The 24212-nt window shown below is 34.2% G+C and overlaps 2 protein-coding genes across 2 annotated transcripts in view; both read right to left on the bottom strand.

Moving 5' to 3' along the window:
- Nucleotides 1–340: 340 nt before the first annotated feature.
- Nucleotides 341–10676, bottom strand: LOC121421984 (neurocan core protein-like). The gene is made up of 9 exons (XM_041616785.1): nucleotides 10514–10676; nucleotides 9749–9904; nucleotides 8654–8787; nucleotides 8104–8335; nucleotides 6840–6956; nucleotides 6092–6236; nucleotides 5338–5509; nucleotides 2667–2735; nucleotides 341–578 (listed from the first exon to the last, which is right to left on the bottom strand). Exons 2-9 carry the CDS (start codon nucleotides 9846–9848, stop codon nucleotides 531–533), a joined length of 1017 nt encoding a protein of 338 aa, XP_041472719.1. The 5' UTR covers nucleotides 9849–9904; nucleotides 10514–10676; the 3' UTR covers nucleotides 341–530.
- Nucleotides 10677–11226: 550 nt separating this feature from the next.
- LOC121421983 (fibrillin-3-like) overlaps nucleotides 11227–24212 on the bottom strand; it is a 53904-nt gene continuing 40918 nt past the window's right edge. Inside the window, exons 12-22 of the mRNA XM_041616784.1 lie at nucleotides 18592–18778; nucleotides 17800–17925; nucleotides 16594–16686; nucleotides 15287–15415; nucleotides 14722–14847; nucleotides 14186–14298; nucleotides 13761–13977; nucleotides 13108–13233; nucleotides 12289–12408; nucleotides 11779–11898; nucleotides 11227–11380 (exon numbers count right to left, since the gene is read on the bottom strand). Of these exons, the coding sequence (XP_041472718.1) occupies nucleotides 11244–11380; nucleotides 11779–11898; nucleotides 12289–12408; nucleotides 13108–13233; nucleotides 13761–13977; nucleotides 14186–14298; nucleotides 14722–14847; nucleotides 15287–15415; nucleotides 16594–16686; nucleotides 17800–17925; nucleotides 18592–18778 (1494 nt within the window). The 3' untranslated portion in view covers nucleotides 11227–11243. The remainder of the gene's footprint in view (nucleotides 11381–11778; nucleotides 11899–12288; nucleotides 12409–13107; nucleotides 13234–13760; nucleotides 13978–14185; nucleotides 14299–14721; nucleotides 14848–15286; nucleotides 15416–16593; nucleotides 16687–17799; nucleotides 17926–18591; nucleotides 18779–24212) is intronic.

Below are 24212 nucleotides of genomic sequence, written 5' to 3'. Positions count from 1 at the left end.
ATTAATCATTCTTCTTATAGAATGCAAATTTACATTTTTAACCTGTTTGCTTAAAAATGTATACATTTGATATCTGCTCACTTTTGTATAACATATACATGTACTATCATGTTCCGAATAAACAAATCATAAGAAATTACAATGGAGAATTGTCATTTAAACAATCAGAATTATATAATGTTGACATTTTAAATACTTCAAACCCCACCTACATGTATGTATAATATTGTTTTAATTTATTAATAATAGAAAAGATTGATTGAGGCTAGATATATTTAGCTCACATAGCATATAAAATAATAATTAGAAAAGGGCAGAGTGAAGGTAAATTGATATTTGTAATGTTTAATTTTAGATTATAGGATTATAGTCTATTCCGAGGCGCATTATCTACTACCCCAGGTTTGGGTCTGGTTGCCGCTTCCAGTGCTTAGTGTATGCAATGAATCAATCCTGTACACATTCACATCACATGTAGGTTGGGTGCAAATCAAAATTGTACTGGGACTGTTTGCAGATACATCTAAGCCTTAGTAGTACATGTAGCTGTAGTGTAACGGGTTTCGTTCAACGACGCTCTGTAAACAATAAAATCGTACAAAATAATGAAAAAGAAAGACATACTAAAATAAGTGCTCGTTTTGAAGATTGCACACTCGGGTTCAATTTCAATTATTTCTCTCCATAATTACGTAATAACAACGCATACGTGTGCAGAACAATAATGTTCAAAACAAGATGAATATAATTCATGAGCGATGAACTGCAAATATCAGAAGTAGATGGGAAAAGAAGTGGTCGGATAGAAGCAATTATCGTTGATAATTATCGTTGATAATATCGTTGATAATATCCGAGGTGTAGAACAGTTGTTTTAGTGGCCAAAACAAATATGGAGTAGTGTGTATGCAGCGCTTTGTAACCGAAAGGAAAAGGCGCTATATCAAATGACTTTTGGATTGGATTGGATTGAGCAGATATAACTTTTCTAGCATTAGAAAAAATTTGATGACATAATAAATCATATGTATCAGTTTTGATATTTTGATCCTGTACTCTTATCCAACAAAATGAGGACAGATTTTTTTCTTCAAAATTAACTCTTTACAACATTCATGCAACAAATATGTTTGTACAGAGCAAAATACTTTCCCACACGTTGCCTCCAAATATCATTTTCATACTCAGTGCGTCCCACAACAACCGAAACCGAGATTTATCGATGATTTATCATAACTTAATCACAAATACAATAGACAAATGGCCTATCATTGTAAAGCATAGCATCTCATCCTTCATCTGAAATTACTTGGATTATTTTTTATTCACGCATAGTGAGCAAAAGCAAATTGAAGAGGGGATCCCAAAAACTCACTTGGCGGGCTCTATCTGGGTTTTAAAAAGAAAACCACATTTTTGATAGGTTTAATATCTGCTCTTTAAGTTGATACCTCAATTACAGAAAATGGTCAAGAAATAATAAAGTTCTGGTTATTTGAAATACGGCTTGACTTTCAATAATTTCATACAATGAAGAGGTTTTACAGGCTAGCGTTCAATCTCACTCAAATTCCGTTTTGCTGACGATCAGCCATGCATTAAGGCTTTTTTTTAACCAGGTGATAGCTTCTGTGGGAAATCGGTGACACACGTTAATTTAATGAAATTATGGAGATACAAGCATTGTTTTGAGGGAACATAACTTTTTTACTTCTTGACCATTTTTTGTGATTGATTAAAGTATTAAAAGAGAACAGATTTTCTTTTTGAAATTCAGATAGCCCCGCCAAATGAGTTTTTGGTATCCTTTCTTCAAATTGTTTCAAATTGCTCACTCATGCGTGAATGAGAAATGATCTCAGTAGTATCAGATGAAAGAGGAGATTCTAAGCTTTACATTGTTAGGTTATTTGTCTATTGTATTTGGGATTAAATTATGATAAATCGTCGCTAAATCTCGGTTTCGTTTTTTGGGGACACACTGCATAGCAAGTCGATGTTAAAGGGGAATCCAGCCTTGGCCATAAAATGGTGTGTTGGGAAGGAGAAAAATAAATTAAACAGAATGGTGAAAGTTTGAAAGAAATCGGACAAGCAATAAGAAAGCTATTGCTGTTTTAAAATTGAGATCACTAATACTATGTAGATTTCAAATTGGCAACTGGGTAAGTAAATTATGACAAGGGGCAAGGACAACTTTCCCATAGGCCATGTACTTTATTATCAGGGATTTGTGGTTTTCTCCTAAGTACCCATTCCCCTGGGGCAGTAATCTAAATATAACCCAGATAGTATATTGTTTTATGTCCTCATGAAAGAAAAATATAATTTGAATTAAAACTTTTGGGAAAAATGACAATTTAGCCATGATATGTATTGGAGTACATGGAAGAGTAGTCCTTGCCTTACATCACTATGACATCCCATATGTGGCCAATTTGAAGTCTCCATGGGTATAGTGATTACCAATATTTACAACTTTTAAAAATTCTTAACTTTCTTGTTGTTTGTCCAATATTGTTCAAACTTTCAGCTATCAACTTGTCTGATTTTTCTTTTCCTTATAAAAACAAGTTTTTATTTGGGTTGGATTCCCCTTTAATGTATACCTAATGAGTCTGAACCTTGAAATCATGTGGTGAGCATTGGGGGAAGGGGATACTTACCTCTCCACTGGCGCTGCTATGCCCATCAACTACATATGGTGTAGCAAAGTTATCTAAGCCTCCTCGTCCCTGTTCATAGGGAGGGGAGGGAACATACAAAAGAGAATAAAAGAATCAACAAAGAACACAACGAACAGAATCATTGGGAAGGTACAAAAAATGTTTAATCACATGGATTTCATATATCTTTAACTATCAAGCAAATTCTAAATCCGTACTTTTTTTGCGGGGGTATATTTTTTTATGGATAAACCATATAATCTTTTACAAATAGCAGCAGACTTCTACAAATATTGTGTCTGACAAATTATGCATTAAAGTCTGACAAATATACTAACAATTAAGATTACATGAATTATCACAATTAGGTTGATTCCTTATGCATTGTGGTTATATTCAGATGTGGAATTATAGGATCCGACAGTTTCATGGTTTGAAATACCCATGCAATGTTTGTTTGTTATGTGTTTGCTACTGTAGAGGTGTGTTCGATTCCATGAAAACAACATACTTTCGATTAACTGCTATGCAAAATATATATAAAATCGTAAAAAAAGTTTGAAAATCTGAATTTTATCGAAAATCCCTCCTCGGTTTTAGAGAACCATCGCTGCATAAACAACATCAAAACATAAAAAAATGAAGAAGCAGGGGCTTGGTTTGAATGTGTTTTTTTTTCACCTCTACTGTCACCAAAAAAAGGGGATCATGTTCTTTGTTGACCCTTCAAGACTATTTCTGCTCATTTTGCAGCTTTTCAACTCAGACTTCATCTAACAATTTTGAATTCTGCTCCTTTTGAGATGGTATGATCATACCCAGTGGCGTACCGTAGGTCATGGCATTGGGGGGGCACCAGGAAAAATTTCGGGTCACTAAGGGAGCGCGCGAAGCGCGCTCAGTTGTCAGGTATACTGACCTAATAGAGATATTTTAAGGACATGCAGTGCCATCAAACGAATATGTATCTCACTGATTAAATAATGCGAGCGCGAAGCGCGAGCTGAAAATTTTTGATATTGAGGGCTAAAAATTGACATTATAAGCAAATTGTTTTGTAATCATGATACTTAACTGTCTCGTTAAAGAAACAATGTGAGTGCGAAGCGCGAGCTAAAATTTTTGTATAAATTGACCCTAAACAAGGAAATTTTAAGGATTATATTTTAGAATCCATTAAGAGTATAAATATCTCACCATAGTCATCTAATGCTAGTGCCATCCTTTGCTGATTTTGTTAGAATTACATCTAAACACAGTCATGAAGCACCTTTTGTAGTCATGTAATCATGATTATCATACGTATCTTACTAACCAAATTCTGCAAGCGCAAAAGCGAGCTGAACATTTAGGAAATATAGACCCGAAGAGGGGCATTCTAAAGGTTGTTTGTATGAATTCTCTAAGACCCTACGTATTTGACTAACCAAATGATGCGAGCGCGAAGCGCGAGCTGAAATTTTTGTATATATTGACCCCAAAACATGGATATTTTAAGGACTATAATTACGAATCCATGAAGTCAGAGTATACATATCTCACCATAGTCATCTAATGCGAGTGCCAAGCGCTTGCTGATTTTGTTAGAATTACATCTAAACACATGGAGCACTTTTTGAAGTCATTGTAATCATGATTATCATACGCATCTCACTAATGAAATACTGCGAGCGCGAGCTGAAAATCTAGGAAATTCAGAAATGAAGAGGGCATTCCAAGGCTTGTTTGTAAGAATTCACTAAGACCCCACGTATTTCACTAACCAAATGATGCGAGCGCGAAGCGCAAGCTAAAATTTTTTGATATTCAGATCAGAAAAATTGACATTTTAAGGACTGATTTTAGGAGTTCATGAAGAGCAGAAATCTCACCAATCCACTAATGTGAACGTTAGCACGGACAGGAAATGTTTTATATTAAGACCTTAAAATAGGGCAATAACTTTCAGTAGTCATGAAAAAGAAGAATATATCACTACTTAAAACAATAATAACTCTAATTGCGAGGAAATATATTATTTTGTTGTATATTGATTTGAAAACGGGAGGCTTTAGTACAGCAGTTTTATATGTCTCGTTAAAAAGTCTATGCGAGCACCAGGAACAATGAAGACACAATTAAGCAAATAATGTTTCATAAAGTTGTGAAAAATGCTTCTTATGTTATATAACATAATATAACACTATGATAAACAACAATTTCTTCTTTCCCCCACTACGTTTCTCTTCCTTTTTCCTTCTTTTTCTCCTTTTCCCCCTTTTTTTTTGGCCAGCCGATTGGGGGGGCACGTGCCCCCCCATGCCCATCGTAGTTACGCCACTGATCATACCAAGCATGGGATCATTTTAAAGATAATTAAATGATCTTTTGAATGATAATAAATATGCATTGTGTAACATTGAGAGTTTGGAGAAAATAATTGCCAAACTCAGATTTCCAAATATTTCTGAGGGGTATATATTATTCAATCTCTATCTCTGTTCTACAAAAAAAATGGTTTATCATGATTAACTAAAGAAAGATAAACCAGAGTGAAAGAGATAGTCATAGAGAGGAGAGAGGGAAAAGGGAATGAGAGATGGAGGATGAGAGGTGAAAGGGGGGGGGGGAGTACGATAGAGTGAAGAAACTTAATCCCTATTCGTACCCGATAATAGCCTATTTCACTTACAGGGTTATCCATTCCTTGATATTGTCTTATCCGATTAACAGCTCTACCGATATCATATTGTCGACGATCAAGAGAAGCTTCAAACGAGTAATCGTCAAATGAACGATCCGACCGTCGGTCATCGAATATACGCCGGTGCTCTGAGATGTGGTAGTTGCTATGCTTCTGCATCCTGTCAAATTGCATTAGAAAGAATAATTATTTTCATTTTATATATATATATATATATATATATACATGGATAAATACATACCGATTTACAGTAAACTAATACACATCGTCAGAGGAATTAGAAAGAATTCCACGCAGAATACCATTGAAACATTTCTATAATGTTACGTCTGGACTGTTTCAAAAGTGACAACAGCTACAAAAAAAGTGAACAAGCATTATAACGCCCAGGCAAAATTATGTGTATTATTTATTTTATAAGATAGTGATATAGATGATCATTATTATTTCAATATTCTATCCTCATCTCAAAACCATGACCGGTCAATAGAACTAGTCATTAGTACCAGTCAATAGACAATTTTCATGTTGGCTAATACAAATAAATCACCGGTTATGTGATAGAATTCAGCTACGAATTTGATTAGGATCCATTTCACCAATTCATAATATACCTTTATTTTTGAAGAGAGTCAATTGATCGGTACTGCCATATGGATTGATAAAATAAAGTGGAGAAGGAAGAGGAGAAGAATGGAAGAAATAGCAAGCTGCTTCAAATAATCATGCAACTATAACTTACCCCATTAACATCCTATTTGCCTCATTACGACGCACTGTCTGGACCATTATTAAACAAGCGCAGATAACGAAGATCAGAGCTCCCGACATAGCACCAAGTATGATTCCAACAATAGCACCAGGTGATAGGCCAGTCCTGCCAGAGACTATGGGGATAAATTAATAAGAAACGATTTTGCTTAAAATAAAGTATAATTTACCTATGAAACTTCAACGTAATGATTATCATGTAAGTGAGTGTAAAACTGCTCGACCATCGGGAAATGCAAACTATTGTGATTTAATATCACCAATGGCAAGACAAAACAAAAATCCTAGCTTAAAAGTATAAAATCCATCGGGGTATGATGGAGAGAACGCCAATTATAAGTTGGGCGTTCACACCTACGAGTACCCATGATTGTAAAGTAAAGCAAGTAATCGTGTGGTTAATATAATGCTTCCCTTCCCTATTTCTTTTCATTATACCTGATTTACTCGCGATCTTAAAATAATTCTTTCAAGTACATGCATTAGTGAGAAAGCAAGATATATTGAGGGATACTGATGGTCAATGTAAAATTTTCTATTTAATACTCTTTGATAAGAATTTGAAGTTTGACGATCATCAAGGGTGAAGGCTTGTTGTATTGATAACATGACAAATTGTTCACGAGGGCTAGTTACCATTTCTTTCTTCACAAATCTTACCAGCAGACTAATGACTATGACTGCATTCAAAGTAATAAAAAGAATTAGTTCATGCTTACATGATGAACAGTCTGTCCCTGAGTAATCCTCTGGGCATGCGCAACTGTACGTGTTGAATTCATCCGTGCAGGTCCCTCCATTTCTACAGGGGTTGCTGTTCTCACAACTATCGGTATCTAAACAATGGCACATAATTAATACCCGTAACAACATGCGGACCGATCTCAAAGCTATCGGTATCTAATAAACCATGGCATAGAGCAATATCAGCGATAATATATGAACCAATCTCAAAGATATCGGAGTTCAGTAAAACAGCGAATAATACTAGCTGTGATAAATATGTCGAAGATATTAAAGTTTGCCAAATGTTCAAGCACTTTGGAGAGATATTGGACATAAATTAATATTATAACAAGAATATGAGAATCTGTTTGTTATGGATTGAAGTATATTTAAATACTATAAAACAATTCAATACAGTAATTTTAATAGTTAAAACAGAGATTTATTCTGAAAGGCAGGGAGCTGCTTTACCACCTGTTGGACCCATAATGACAAATTGTAAAAGGAATATAATGAAGAATTAGATAAGTGAGGAACATCTTGGGAGTACATCTCCAGAAATGGAAACAGACTGATTGATGCGTATACTTTACTTTTATTATTGCTAATTTTTTCCCAAAGTTTGGAAATGTATTACACAATGTTTTATAAAATCATTTTATGTTATCTTGTAATCTTCAGCAAGTGTGAGATAAAACTGTTACCTTTAATAATTATTTGCAATATTCATTTTGTCTTGCAATGCTTGGTGATACATGTATGATTTTTTTGTATTATGAATATATCCACCGATATACACCGATCAAAAAATATATCGGTATATACTAAAAACATGTCAAAAAGATTGATACGAGTTATATCGTACACACCGATCTAAAAGACATCGGTATCTAGTAAAACATGTCAAAGAGATTAATACAAGCTAGAGTATACACATCGATCTAATTGCTATCGGTATCTAGTAAAACAAACATAGTATAATACTCATATAACATTATACATGTATTTTGTCTGTGTGTTTATTTTTGTTGTATTACGTGTCTGTTATAATTAGATGTTAAGGAAGATGTGAGGTTTTTTTTTTTCGGGGGGGGGGTGATACAGAATTAAAAGCACTAGAAGTAACATTTTTGACGCATTATATAATCTCTTTAAAGGGTTATTTCTTTATTTAAGCAACTTTTTTATACGTTTAATCAAATTATCGGTTATTCAACAGAAAAGTATGAATTTGTTTTACTTTGAATGTGCACTTACTGTCTATGGTTAACTCTTCGACGTAAAGAGAATCGTCGAAAAAGGGTAATGTCTCATTAGCAGGTGATAGGTCAGTGGCTGATTGAGCAAGACTATCAGCGGAATCCTGAGATGGTGCTGCGAGACTCATTTGAAGATCACCAATCACACTACCACTTCGGAAAGAGACTACCACACATGTGATACTGATGAGCTGAGCTGAATTTAAGCTTACATTCAAATACGTTGAAACCTGTGAATGACAAGGTTTATTTGGGATAGAAACGCGAGTAGATTGTTAGAGGAATGAGACAGAATCTAGCAATTGTTGCAACAAAATGTTCACTGTCTTCTAAATGGAATCAAAAAGCTGTCCCGATGCTTACGCCTATCAACAGTGTCTATATTCCAAAAAAACATACAGACCTATACGATGTACAGACAAATACTAAAAATCTGATTAATTCATATAAAGTAGAATCTAATCTCATCTAATTTATTCTGATTTAACATAATCTCACCACTTGAAGCGAATTAAAGCATTAAAACATAAATAAGTGGACTTCCTTACCGCACCACAAAAGACATCTTCCAAAGCCATAAAAGCGGCCGTAGACCGATCATTAAGTTCTTCTGTGAATACAAGCAGTACACCATTTCGTCTGTTGGCTGTGATACTAATCCTTATGATGCTCACGAACGTTTCTAATGAGAAATAGATAGCAATGTAACATGTAAATACCTTCTTCCTGTGTGACCATTTCGTACTGATCACGAGTAACCTTTTGTTTTAGAGTGTTCTAGAGAGTAAATAGTTATGATTATGTTTTTTTTTATTAAATACCAGATACCATGGACCCCTGAACAGTTTAAGTGAAAATTCGATGTAAGTTTGATGAACACGACCAATTACTTTTAATAATTTTCCTTTTTCGTAATTTCAAACATGGTTAGTATTATTATCTTTAAAGATCATGTAACCTTTAGTTCGTTAGAACAGAGACACTAGATTTCCACTTTACTAGTTGTAATCTCATGTAATCAATGTGTACATTTATTGTCACAAGTATCCTGTAAATCGGCGGAAGTGAATGGTAATGAATTAATTACCATGACAACATGAAAAGAACAAAAATATTATATACTGTAAGAGGGTAGATCTCATACCACTGCAGTGGAATGGGTTCTGGTGCACTGGTTACTTAGATAAATAAATTGAATTGAATTCAGAACATTTATTGGGGTAATTCATCGGTAAAAAATTAAATACAAAATTTGTTGACATTAATTTGCTTTATTTTCTATTCATAATTCATTTCACTTCCGGGTCCTGTTGTATAAAGAATTGTTATAAAAAAAGAAGAAATTACTATCAGCCAATCAGATTGTAAGATTTCAGTAGCTTTTAACTATCATTGTAAATGTGTAAAAATAACACAAGCAATAATAAGAAAAATACTACTAATAATAAGGTACTGATATTACATGGCATCCTGAAAGGGGCACTATATTTTACCCCGACTTTAACTCCAAAATAATTTTATTGAATCATTGATCATTGACGTTTTCATCTCAGTAGACATCTTTATTTTTTTTACAGGCATTTACATAAAAAACAAAATGTGTTGAAATTAGATTTATTAATTGATTTTACTTCTGAACATACCAGGTGAGGCGATCGTTGATGGAAGAGGGGTAGAATCAGGAGTATCAGTAGTTAAATCTGTAGGACTAGTATTTTCCGGAGTAGCTGTGCTGGGTTCCATGGTAGTTGTATCTAGTGAGCCCTCTGTGGTGGTGGCGGCAGTGGACGTAGTTATTTCTTTAAACAAATAGAAACGGCAAGATGAAATTAGATGTCATTTTGATACAATGATAATGATAGTAATAATAAAAAATAATAATAGGAGAAGAATACGAAGGAGGATAAGGAGGGGCAAAAGAAAGAAAAAAAGAACATATAATAATGATAATAATGATGCATGGCCCTGGCAAGCAGGGGTGCTAAAGCACCCACACGATTTTCTTTGCGGGGATGCTGCATGTATTATTCTCCTGGAATTTTGGAAGGTGTGAAAAAGTGGGGAAATGTAATCAAAATGACCTTCATTTTGCAGGATTTTTTTTTCATCAAATCACCATCATTTAGGGGTGACTTCTTTTTTGTTATTGCTTTTTCATATTTACATCCGCACTCCCAGCAAAAAAATCATTCCCGTAGCCCGTAATAAAAATGATAATAATAATCAAATATAAAATATGTAATATACTATTTAATGTCGAACTCTATATATCCCGGACTTTAACTTAAAATAATTTCATTGACATTTATATCTGAGTAGACATATTTTGTTACATTTTATGGACAGATACACTTCATACAATAAATGCTGACACTAGATATTTTAATTCAGTTTACTTCTTAACATACCAGTTGAAGTAATCGTTGTTGGAGGAGGGGTAGAATCAGAAGTAGTCAAATCAGTAGGACTAGTATCCTCTGTATTAATTGTGCTTGGTTGTATGGTAGTTGTAGGTGGTGGGCTCTCTGTGATGGTGGTGGTTGTGGGCGTGGTGGTGGCTGTGGGTGTGGTTATTTCTAAAAAAAAAAAGAGAAATCGCAGGATGTCATTTTGTAACTACAAAACAGCAACAACAACAATAATGATAATAACAATTATAACAGAATATACCATCGATATATAATTATGAAGTAGCATATTTAATGGTACCCTACATACCCGGATTTAACCCAAAAATAATCCGATGAACTTATTGATCATTGGCGTTTATAGATGGCCTTTCACTTTAGAGTATTCTAAGCTATTTTCCAATTCAAAAGTGCAATCATTTTGATGCACACAACTCAACATTTACATTGTTCTGGTTTACATTATACTTGGCCACTCTCACATAATATGTATATCAGAGTCATCTTTAACACATTATTATATATCAAACCAATGAATTTCATGTTAATCTAGTTTTCTTTTTGAAACACATTGAGGTGCTTGATCGTACTCCTGGTTGCAAATCAAGAAAGTATATCTGGCTTGGAAGAGCAGTACTCTTACTTTTAACCAAAACCTTGTTTTAATTCATATGACGAAGGTGAGATCCCCGAAACGTTCGTCCCTCAAACTGATCTCAAGATTGCCGTACTACTTATTTTTGGTCAAATTACCCATTGAGCAATTAGTTTCAGTAAAACCAGGTGCGCAGGTACAGCTATACATGTTGATCCCATCCGTACACGTCGCTCCATTTTGACAAGGATCAGATTCGCACTCATCGATTTCTACATGCGTAAAAAGGAAAACGTATATAAGGTCATTTTGTAGGGAAGAAAAACAGGTAAAAGAAAAAGAAGAAAAAAAGAAGAAAACAGAGGGAGAAAAAGGAGAATAAGAAAAAAGAGGAATAAGAAAAAGAAAGAAAATGAAGAAAGACAAAGCAAATAAAAACACAAAAGATAACAAGAAGACGAAGAAATAAGACTTAAAGAGGAAGATGAAAGATAAGTAGACAGAACAAGTTTAAAATACGATGTAAATCGTACTTTTACAACCAGTAGCAGTCTTATCGTAGAAGTAGAAATAGTATTTTAAGTGGAAGTAGTAAAGTAACGGAAGCAATAGAAGTAGTAGTGGTACAAGTAAAAATACATTTAGTATTTCTTACATTGAAAATCATTACCTGTACAAGAATCATTTCCAGTTCCAATGAAACCATCATCACAAGTGCAATAGTAGCTTCCATATGTATTTGTACAGTTCCCGTTACTACACACGTCTGTTGCATTACATTCATTAGTATCTAAGGAATAAAAGAAAACAACATATTTTCCTTTGCAAAATAAGCTGGATTTCAATCATTCAATTTGTAATCAAAGTGTTCAGTATTCTAAACGTGGATTAATGATAACCAATTTAAAAGGCGGAATTGTTTTCACACCGAGTTTTTAAACTTGGTTATTCACTCAAAATTGAAATAGTACGAATTGTTTAAGGACAAGATTAATGAAATTGCTCTTATTGCAGTAAGCTTGCTTTCTTGGCATTAAAAAAAACAGACTGGGCTTCCAATTGTATTTAAAGCACTTTTCGAAACTTTGATTTCTTAAGTTGGAATGTTTATATGAATTGTTATTCCAATAACTTTGAAAATCGAATCGCAACGGATCTTGTGATGTGAATGACATCATACCAATGCATGCAAAACCATCATCATCAAGCTCAAATCCAGGATTGCAAGAACACGAGAAATCCCCCGGTGAGTTGATACAAGTTTGGTTGCATCTATGATCCCCGAGACACTCATTGATATCTAAAACAGTAACAAAAATAATCAAGAAAAGATTTACCATTAATCAAAAAGTGAGGAAAAGCCGTGAGGAAAAGCTTTGAGTAACAGTAGGAGCAGAAGTGAAAGTATATCTAGTACAGCTATACTATTCATCCTATCATGAATACTGGTTAATGATAGGGTTGATATGGTTGGAAGCATTATGGTCAGACCGGTACCATCGTGGGGGGGGGGTAGGACCAGGGGGTCGCCATTAAGATATATAGGAGTGAAAAGAGGAGAATGAACAGGAGAAAATAGAAAGGGTAAAAGTATTTTAAAGAAGTAGAGTTTTGGGGACGGCAGCTGGGCTAACGCAAGTGTGATAACGACATAGTGCCATGCACGTCTCAAAATTGATACAAGCTATATACATATTCTATTTTCATTAATTTGCATGAACCTTTGACTGACAAAACCTTCAGCCATAAGTAGGAAAAGACTTTACTGCAATGATATACAACAGTTAAATGTATTAATTATCAACGCACTGTAAACTAAATAGGCAAACCTTAACATGCTGAGAGTGAAATCAATTTATGGCTAAGTATTTTAATAGTACTCCACCGTTATGCACAATGTGATTCAGATTTTTTTCAATATTTATGGTGTCGCTTTTATTTTATGGGGTATTCATGGTTTGTATAATACAGATCTATATCTGGAAACTCGTTTACCCACCTACACAAGAAGCATCCCCGTTTCCGAGTTGGAAGCCTTCAGAACAGGTACAAAAATAGCTACCGTCTGTATTTGTACAGTTACCGTTACCACACACATCCGTAGATAGCTCACATTCATTGATATCTGTAAAAGAAGGAGAAGGTAAATTTAGTAATGATGATGATGATGATAATGATGATGGTTGTAGTGATGATGTTGATGATGATGGTGGTGATTATATCAAAGATGAAGATGATTACGACGATGATAATGATGACAAATGAGAGGTGAAGAGGAGGAAAAGTATGGCGATTAGTAGATAGAAGAATAAGACGAAGAAAAGGAGCAAAAATGATAATGTGGAAGAATAGAGGTATAACAAAATAGGAGAAGGTGGAAAGAACTAAAAAAAAAAAAGAACGAGAAGACATAGAAAAAAAATGTCACACTAAAAACATTTTAGTGATAGCATTCATTGTGCTTTGTTGATCTATCTCTCACTCTTCTCACCCCTCATTATTTCATATCAAATCAATTAACAACAAAGTTACACACTGAGGCAAAATACAAAACAATATAATCACTTCAATTTATTGAAAGATGTTAAAGCTTGAAATCAATATCAAAGTAGGAATGACAGTTCTACGTGACCAATATTATTAAATACCTACCCTCAGGCGTAACTTCATGGTTTGGTTCAATAAGCCGTGAGCTTGGAAGAAGTTCCATAAAAATATTCTCCAGACCAGATTCGATCAGTGACGAGTCGGGTTTTAAGTCAACCCGGAAGGAAATCTGAAGAGAACTTCCTGCCAAGCTGTAGTTCTGCACAGATACAGCCTGCAACTCGTCTGCACTTAGTGCTGAGGTGTTGAGGTAACGCAGGACCTTAAAAGTAACAAATAGAGAATAATTTGATTTTTTAAATATGTATCATTCTGATCTTCCAGACTTGCAGAAAGCTTTGATTAATGTATTTCACACACCAGTAATGGCAAAAAGCAAATTGTCAGCAATAACGTTCTTCAAACTCTCACGTAAGCACAATTTTTGCAACATTCAAGCCTTTTGAAATGACGCCTTTCCAAAAACTTACATCTTGTGCCAACTTCTGCTGATTTTCTTGAGAGTCAATTGTGTCAGGGTAGGTAACAACGCTAAGCCCGTTGATGAATGAAAAACGAGCGTTGAGCGACAATGTCAATGCACCTATTTCATACAATCAATGAAAATATTACAGATTCAGATATTATTATTAACATTGTCATTATAAAAAAAAAAAAAAAAAAAAAAACATTGTCATTATCATTACTATTATTATTATCATTATATTTTAGTTTTATTTGGCATTTCAAATACGTAGAGAATACAAAATTACAAACAGGTCAAAAAGAAGAATGACAGTGTTACATGATAAAGAATATATGACCTAAATGAGAGTTGAAGAGGCTGCCTGGGAATAGAAAAGATATAGAAAGTACTTATATCATGTTTTTATACCTCTAAATGTTCATTGTCATTATTATTTTCATCATTTTTACTGTCATTATTGTTATTATTATTATTATTAATTTCATTTTTAAATTCATTACTTTTATTATTATTGTTATTATTAGGAACACATTTTCTTACCTAGACAAACTCCATTGATTTCTGTTGTATCCTCCTTGCATACGCATGAGAAGTTACCCAGTGTGTTCACACAGTTGAATTCAGTCCTGTTGCAATTATCCAAGCCAAGTTCACATTCGTCAATATCTATTTCAGTGTAAGAGAGTATTTCATACTTACAAACATAAAATTGATTAAAATACAGTGAGTCAGTGAAACACAGTTTTAGAATGAATATGACATCTAGCGATTCCAAGGACAGAGCCTAATGGGACAGTCCAAAACCTACGCCAAATTAAACAATAAGTGGTGCTCACTCAAGCAGAAATGTTTTTTTGACAGTTATATCGTTATTTGTACCAATGTTAAAAGGTGGAAAAATCCTCAGGATATTACAAATGTATAGTTTTACAGGATTTTATCTAAGTGTAAACTTTTTTTTATACGCACTGTATAAAAAATGTGAATAAATACATAAACCCATAAATAAATAGGTAAATGAATATATAATAAATACATAAATAGATAAATAAATAATTAAACAAATGAATGATAGACAAATAAATAAATAAAAAGAAATCAGTACCTTGACACTCTTTTGGGGACATGTTTTCGTATCCTGAATGGCAAGTGCAATTATGATCTCCTGGTATGTTGTTGCAAGTAGATATATCAGGCGGGCACTGGTCGACACCAGCTAGACATTCATCAAAATCTAAGAATGAAATGAAAGGATAACATTTTTAGGGGAATTTTGATTATTTAAAGATCTTTTTTTTCCGAGTTAGATTGTTCAATATATGTATGATATTGCACAAGATGTACATGTAGGCTCAAAGTTCAAGTCAACCCCCAAAATATACTGATTTGAATTATAAAAGAAAAAAAATCGCACAAGCATAACGCAGAAAATTTCATCAAAATCGAAATTAAAAAAATATATTTTTCACAAAAGAGTTGTATGGATATGAAAGAATCGGTGATGTTTCTCACTGTAAAATGATGAAACCATTCTAGTTGCACATGTTCAGGGAGGAATGTATCTTTGTTTCACATATCCATGAGGAGAAAATCAAATATTTCATAAAATGAAATACAAAAGAAATAGTAAGTGGATGATGTCATCAGTCTCCTCATTGCATACCGACCGGGATGTACATTTTTGGGGAAATTAAGCAAAACTTTCAAATGTCGTAACTTTAGTATACATCCGATTTTAATGATTTTTTTCAGTGCTAGTCTTTGTTGGATTTTCTCTTTTCATTCAATTAACATTTTGGAGGGACTTGTCCTTTAATGCAGATCGTGGACTACTTTTGTTCTCATACTCCCTGCATCGTACTTAGCCCGTCAGCGTTATGAAGCTAGCAGAGGTGCCATTGCCGAGTGGTGTAAGGCGTCGATTAGATTTTTAAAAATCCCACGAACAAGGCATTTATTCGGCAGTGATCTTTTATTTAACATTTAAATAATGGATATGCTATTCTCTGCAACTAGGTACAGATATTTTAAAGATCACGATCTAATAATTATGTAGCCCGTTTACTATTATGTCGAGTTCCGATTTATCTTCCATTAATTTATAGTTAGATCAAATTATTGTTCTTCAAATTAGGAATAAGGATTATCAAATAATAAATCATTAAATTAAACTGGATTGCACTTTGATATCAAACATTTTGTCATTAATACAACTGTTAAAACTAACAACTATCTTTCCTCTAGAAGCCTTGTGAAATTTTGCCATTGTTACAAGCTAAAATCACCACCAATGATTTCAATGATTGTAAATAGACTGATGGTGTGCCATTAAAATAATGAAATAGCCATGATAGTTAGATCGGACTGGATTAGGTGTAGTTGCTGTAACTGCCTCGTGATGTAACGTTTTACCTATACAGGATCCATTTATGAGTTCAAAGCCTGGCTCGCAAGTACAGTTTTCAGATCCAGTGGAATTCATTAGTTCCTCAGTACAAAATATCTCTGAAAAAAAACGTAAAAGAAGGTACATTTAGGTAAAATAATATTGCGAAGATAATTGAACTGTCAAGTTGTGGATTTTATTGTCCACTAGTATCGTTATTGTAACCGTTATATCAATTAACATCATTAACGTTTTCTTGAGTTCTCATGATTAGTAATATTTAATATCATTATCATTAATATCACTATAGTATAATCATCCAATTTGCAACCATTTCAATTATAACGTATATTTTCGATCTTTAAGAAGTTTTACTTCTGCTGTTGCTATTATTATTACTACGACGACGACGGCAACTACGACTACTTATACTACGACCACACTGCTTCTACTACTACTACTACTTCTACTACTACTACAACTACTACTACTACTACAACAACTACAACTACTACTACTACTACTGCTACTTCTACTACTACCACACTCTACTACTACTACTACTACTACAATTCTACTATCTTTTACAACGATGACAAAGACAATCTTTTTTTATTTTCATCTGCTTAAACTTTTTTTTTGTGGCTTGTCATTCTATTCTTTGATCAGTCCGTATCTTCCACATTTTAAAAGCTTTGTTAATCAATTTTAATGGCATCTAGTTAAAAAAATCACAAAAACCACCCCAAAACCCGCAAATGGACATTTTATTTCCACACTGCCATACACTATACTCACACTCGCAAATATATATATTTTTTTTTTTTTTTTTTTTTTTTTTAAACAAGTACACACCTAGTTACAAATAATGCGTGAAGCATTTCCATTTATTTGAATGCAGGATAAAAGAGCACAGGTGTCGTAGCCGGGGATCGAACCCCGGACTTTCCATGTATAGCCAGGCGCCTTAGACCACTCGGCCACGGCAAATATGTGCTCACACACACACCCTCACCCACACACATCCACCCACCAGTCAATCAACTTACCCACACACACCCACAAAATTCCCCTCTTTGTCATACACACGTTCACACACACCCTCACACCAACACACCCTCTCCTACGTACCGAAACATACACCAACGCACCCATCACACACTTCCACACACTCATCATATCCTGCCCTATTCACACCACTGCAACGCTTACAAACTCATACATGAACTTACCAATACATGAACGTTGATCAAGGCCAAGCCTATAGCCTGTGTCACAAGAACATGTGTAGGATCCCAATGCATTTTCACAAACCTGATCACAGTTATTTGTGTCATTATCAGCACATTCATTGAAATCTAAACAAATCAAGGTAAAAAAGGGAATCACAATTATCAATGGTTATAGTTTTAAATGAACTCTTGTAACAAAAAAAGAGAGAAAAGAACGCAGAATATATCAAGTTATAAGCATGATGATGGTTAGACCCAAAACTTCAGTCTCTGTAAACTGGTTGTTACGCCAAACTACGTTGGCTACGGATATAACACCGAATGATAGAACATTGTCAGAAATTGATAAATAAATTCACCCCATACACGATTATTCCTATTGCCTACTCCACTGTGCCATATCACAATCCCTCATGCTCCGATGGCCCTAATGTAAAGGATAACCTGCAAGAATATCAAACGAAAATGTATTAAAATCATCTCTAAATTCCTTATCTGAAAAAAACCCCAAGTATCCTGCAGTTGTGTATTTAAGAGGCTGGACAGGGGAATGTGCCCAGGACGCCCCCAAAAAAGGAAAATAGAAAGAGAAGGGGGAGGAGAAGAGAAATGATTCAGTTCGAGGATTTCATCCCTTGTCCAATATGAAGATGAATTAATGAAAATAGTCCCTGGATTCCTTAACAGTTGCGGAAAACTCGGCCATTTCACTTCATCGCACGTTTTACATCGGAGCTGCATTTTAAAGGCTTTCGCTGCTGTAAACTCTAGGGTTTACAACATTTAACTCACCGTAGCAGTTACTTCCGTCGCCCGTCAGCAGGGGAGGGCATGGCCCACATCTGTATTCTTCATCCGAAGATGGAGGCTCATCGTAGCAGATAACCCCGTCATAGCAGGGCCCGCTGCCCTCACATGCATCGAAGTCTACGTCACAGTGGTCACCTGACCATCCATCAGTGCAGTTGCACGTGACCACCTGCAGTGGCATTACATTCGTGTAAAAAAATGGCTTCTATGCCGGGGGGGGGGGGGCACTTACATTGACGAGTGGTCGGAATGGATAACATGCGCGATCCCCAAAACACGTAAAAAGGATGTCTTTTTCAAGATAGGGCATGTTACGTACGTAACGTGATAAGGGTATCCATAACACAAAAAGTAATGAAAAAGGGTATCCATTTTGCTAGGAAAGCTACGTGTTTAGGGTCTAATTTGCGGGGATGATAAATAAAACGTTTTATAAAGGATGTTCTTTTCGCCCCTACTACGGTACGTGTTTAGAGTGGGATTTGCGTGAGGTGTGGAAGGTGGGGCGGTACTAAGACCAATAGTCTAGATGATCGGTGCAAAAATAGCAAGAATTGTTCAGATTATGGTAAAAGCATGAAATTTGGCTGACAGGTAGAGAAAATAGTGCTGAACATTTTTAGTAGGGGGTGCCAACCTGACCTCTTCTCGTATAGCAACAGTTGCTAGGTAACTTATTTACCTTGGCAACCACCATTTCTGGGATGTTATCTAAAATTCAAAAACTATATTTTGACTTCTAAGCTCCCATTTTACAATCATATATCAAGAAAAATTCCGACCATGTATAGCAACAGTTGCTAAGCAACATATTTTCCATAGCAACCATAGATCATATTACTTAATACAACATCTGGACATAATGTTTGGATGAAAGTGATTAAAAATTGGTCAAAGTGTGAATCTGGAGTGAAAAAATATAATACCAGATCCCTAAAAAGTTCAGAGACAGTCCAAATAATAATGTGTGCATAGTAGGCCTAATCTTATCTAGGTAACAAGCCTAATTTCGATATACATAATTTTTTTTCATACTTTTTACTCACACATGACAAAGCTAACACACAGATAGGAATCATCATTGGGTCATTAAATGTGCAGATAGGATCTCTCTTGTTATGAAACCGAAACAGGGTATTGTAGTAGATGTAGCATGGAACACTCGGAAAGACACCGAACCTTGAGGGAAAAGGGAAGCTGAAACTTTATTGATACTAACTAATCGCTCCAATTAAATGACAAGCCTTCTTGGGAAGTAATGGCGAGTTATGCAAATGCACTTGTCAGTAAAATTGTTATATCATATTGACTGACTTGAATATATATATATACAGTAGACATGAAACAGCCTCAAGAATCACTTCCTGTATATGCACTGGTTTATTGCCATTTCGTCCACTGCCATTTTGTCCACTACCCACATGGTCTAATATCATTTCGTCTACCATCAGTTGGTCCACTATCCACATGGTCCAATTACCATTTCGTCCAATCACCATTTCGTCTAATAGCCATTTCGTCTAATAGCCATTTCGTCTATTATCATTTGGTCTAATAGCCATTTGGTCTAATGGTATTTTTTTGCCAATTGGTCCAATAGCCACTTTGTCCACTATCATTACGTCTATTCCCATTTGGTCTAATAGCCAAATGGTCTAAAGGCAAATGGTCTAATAACCACTTGGTCTACTTTCATTTCGTCCATGTTCCATTTGGTCTAACTGCATTTGGTCTACTATCACTTGGTCTAAACTCATTTCGGCTAACAATCATTTGGTCTAATTGCCATTTGGTCTAATAGCCAATATGTCCAATTGCCATTTTGGCTAATCACCATTTCGTCTAATATTCATTTCGTCTAATACGCATACTGGTCTACTATGCTCAGAGTTATCAATAGACAGAGTGGCGAAACCGGAAGTGTGTTCTGATTGGTCCGATATTTCATGGAGCCCCAATTAGTTCCCTCTGGCATATTTTCTGCACTTGTGATCTTCTGCTGGGTGCATGCCCCCGGAAATATCAATAAACTACACGTTTTCTCCCATTTAGTGATTAAATACCTCGATACTTTCAACTCATGGATATATTTTCTAGACGCCAATGTGAGTATTTTAACATATAAAGTTGCCTTTTTGTAGATACATCTGGTTTTATTTTGCATAAATCGGCTTCCAAAATAATGTCAAAAAAAGTGTTTGGTAAGAGAGAATAATTGCATTTTTTAAAGTTTTGTTTAATCATGTTTTGCACAAATTACCTCAACGTGTTGAAAATAGTGTTTTACTATTACTGTCAAGGTTGAATGATTTTTTAACAAGTTGTTTCATGTTATTTTTCGGGAAATCCATTCAATTTGTACCAAAAACAGTTCATAAAATATAGCATATGGGACTACCCTTCACAAGACCCTAGCCAAAGATAAGGAGCTACGCCGCCGTAGCTTTCGGCGGCGAAAACCATAGCCCACCCTATAGGCCGTAGGCGGTTAATTGCAGGTATGACGCCATCAATGGGTGGAGGCACTTTTTAACTTTAGTCTAGCCTAGGCCTAGTTCTAAGTTACTAGTCTTAATCTTAAATCTACTAATATATAGAGGAAAGTATATCCCTAAATATTATACTCTAGACTCCATTTTTGTTACATTTTATAAAGGAAATGTGTTAATTTTTTATAGAAAACTTAATAGATCTAACTTTAGGCCTAAGTAGTAAGGTTAATAAGACTTAAGCACTGCATGTAGTTGTTAGATTAAAATTTGTAATCTAACAACTAAACTACAGACAGTGCTCAAGTCTATACTCTGGACTACGGTCTAATGTTGGTGAATATCTATAGTAGATGTAGACCTAGTCTAAGACTAAGTTAGGCCAAGATCGATTCTAACTTATCGATATTTAGAGGCTAAAATCTAATAAAAGAGCTTAAATCTACCTCTCAAGACAGCAGGTGAATCAATCTTGATTCTAGTTAATACATACAGAAGGAATGATGACACAAAGTGCTTTTGTCTATGTCCTCAATAGCAGTAATGGTGCTAGATTGACAGTACTGTCATTTGATTCACTCCTAGTGTATGTTAGTGCAGTATTCAAAATGTGTTAACATGTGCTTTGACCATAATATAACTGTGACAACAATGCTTGCTTGGACTGCATGGAAATGGCACAGGTCTAATGTGTAGCCACATTTAGCACCTCATATCTTCATAATAGATTATCTGCTGGTAATTGTACTTGATCACTAATTTTGTTATCATAATTGCATGTGTTTTCAAATATCATGCAATTAAGGTAATGACCTCAGTGACTACAAGTTTTAAGCATCAAATTTGGAAACAACAAGCTGAACAGAATTTACTTATTTCAAAAAAGGTTTCTGGTAAGTCATAATCTAATAAACATATATAATTTATCATGGAATGAATGTTAACACAATCAGGAAATAATGCAAGATTGAAAGTAAAATATGTTTTCATTCCCTCTTATAATTTTGCAATTTGGAAAGAATGAACAACTTATACTGATATAATTTTTATGTATGATTGGTTGTTTATTCTCATAAATGTATTGTTAGGGTATTTTTTCTTTTTTGTTTACAAATGCATCATGTCACTGGGACTAATCAATGTATTACATGTTCAATAAAATTCCCTCATTATCCTTGTGTTAGGATGTACATTTATATTACCATGTATACCCATCTTCTTTTTTTTTATCTTATATCAAAATTCATTTCCAAATATGCTATTTTTATATAAAATTCATATGAAACGTATCTCTTTCCTGTCCTCCATGAATTGATTATGTAAATTAACCTTCAAATGCAATGTACTGGATGGATGGATTACGACATATTGCATTTTGATGCTGATCTCCGATAAAAGTGGAGGAAGAACAAGAAGAAGAATTGTCTGTTATTCAAATTTGAAATTCATTATCAAAAAATCTAGTTTAATTAAAATTGATTCAACAGCCTGTTTTTTTTTTAAATCTAATGCATATGATAATGTAATGGGAAAATAAAAAAAAAATTGTTCACCGTTATTCTTTTTCATTTATTTATTTTTTTTTCCATTTCCAACAATCATTCACATTTACAATAGTTTTGTTACATACATCTTGATATAATTATAATCAATAAAACAAAGAAACTTATTATGTATAATACTCACGATAACAGGTCGGAAACGGAGGAGGCTGCTAAAAAGCGAAGATATGATTTTCCGATTGAGATTAATTTCATTCTTATTGTCATTCTCGATAGACTTAGATATAGGATATGCATGCGCAATTTAAGTTTTTATGAGCTTCATTGGATTTGAAGAATTGAGTGACATAACGCAAGATTAAAAACAAAGTATTGTTTGAATCCATCTTATCGTGCATAGAGAAATGTATTTCGTACATGGAAATCACTTATTATATCTTATTATTGTTTTCAGGAAAAGATCAAGCTTTTGCCAAGAGGGGGGAGGGGGTGGGGGCAGAATTTTTTCACCAACATTTTCCCCAATCAATTGCTCGAAGTTTATTTTTGTTTGTTTCTTTGAAGGGGTAGACTTAACAGTCACTTCATTCTTACAAAACAACATGAACATATAAAGGCCCTATTTAAACTATTGCGAGCGTTAAGCTCGATCTAAAATTTTCAAAAAATTCATATAGACTTTCCTGAAAAATGATTTTTTTGGGGGGTAATTTTTGATCCTGAACAAAATGCGTATGTAGCTAAATAATTCATGAATAAATAGTAAATTTTTAATTTGTTCTGGCTTGATCGAAAAGGGACCTGTTAAGGACTGTTTGCAGTTAATAGCCATGAAGACAATACATATTAGATCAATCAAATAATGCAAGCAAGAAGCGCGTGCTGAAAATTTTTGACATTCCGACCTAAAAAAGGAAATTCTAATTCTTGTAGTCATGAACAGAATAATTAAACAATGCGAGTGGAAAAAAAATTAGACTTACATGTAGACCTAAAGACGGGACTCTCTATTCATGTTTTGTAAACCATGGAGATGGTTAATTAGGTATCTTCCTACATTAAAAATTTTGATATTCTGATATGAAAAATGTTAATTGAAGCTCTTTTACAAGCACTGAAAATGAAAATTGTAAAGTGGATATGGATTGCATGTAACATATGATGCGAAAGTGAAGCGAGAGCTGATATTTCTGGAATTATTTTAACCTAGGACTGGGACATTCTAAGGACATCTTGTCATTATATGAAAATGGTCATCTTTCTGTTCCTCTTCCTAAACGCCAAATAAAATGTGTCAATATTCCATTATAAAAAAATCATTGAATTATCAAAAATTTTCGAAAATTTTATCGTTTTATTTATTATCATTATCATCATTTAGCGAAGAACTCATACATAATTCTTAATATGTTGAAATATCATTATATACCGTTATTGTTATAGAAGTAATGCATACTCTCTTATTCAAATTAGATGTTTAAAAGTTTCATTTTATATTTCATGTATGCATCTTTATTATTGTATGTATGTCATGTATTTATTGTCTATGTATTACACCCTGCCGATGGCATAACGATTATATTGTTATAGTCCTATGCCATGGACCTGGGTT

Source organism: Lytechinus variegatus, chromosome 9 (assembly GCF_018143015.1).
Source record: "Lytechinus variegatus isolate NC3 chromosome 9, Lvar_3.0, whole genome shotgun sequence".
In the NCBI taxonomy this organism is placed as follows: Eukaryota; Metazoa; Echinodermata; class Echinoidea; order Temnopleuroida; family Toxopneustidae; genus Lytechinus; species Lytechinus variegatus.
This window is presented reverse-complemented; position numbering and strand designations above follow the sequence as displayed.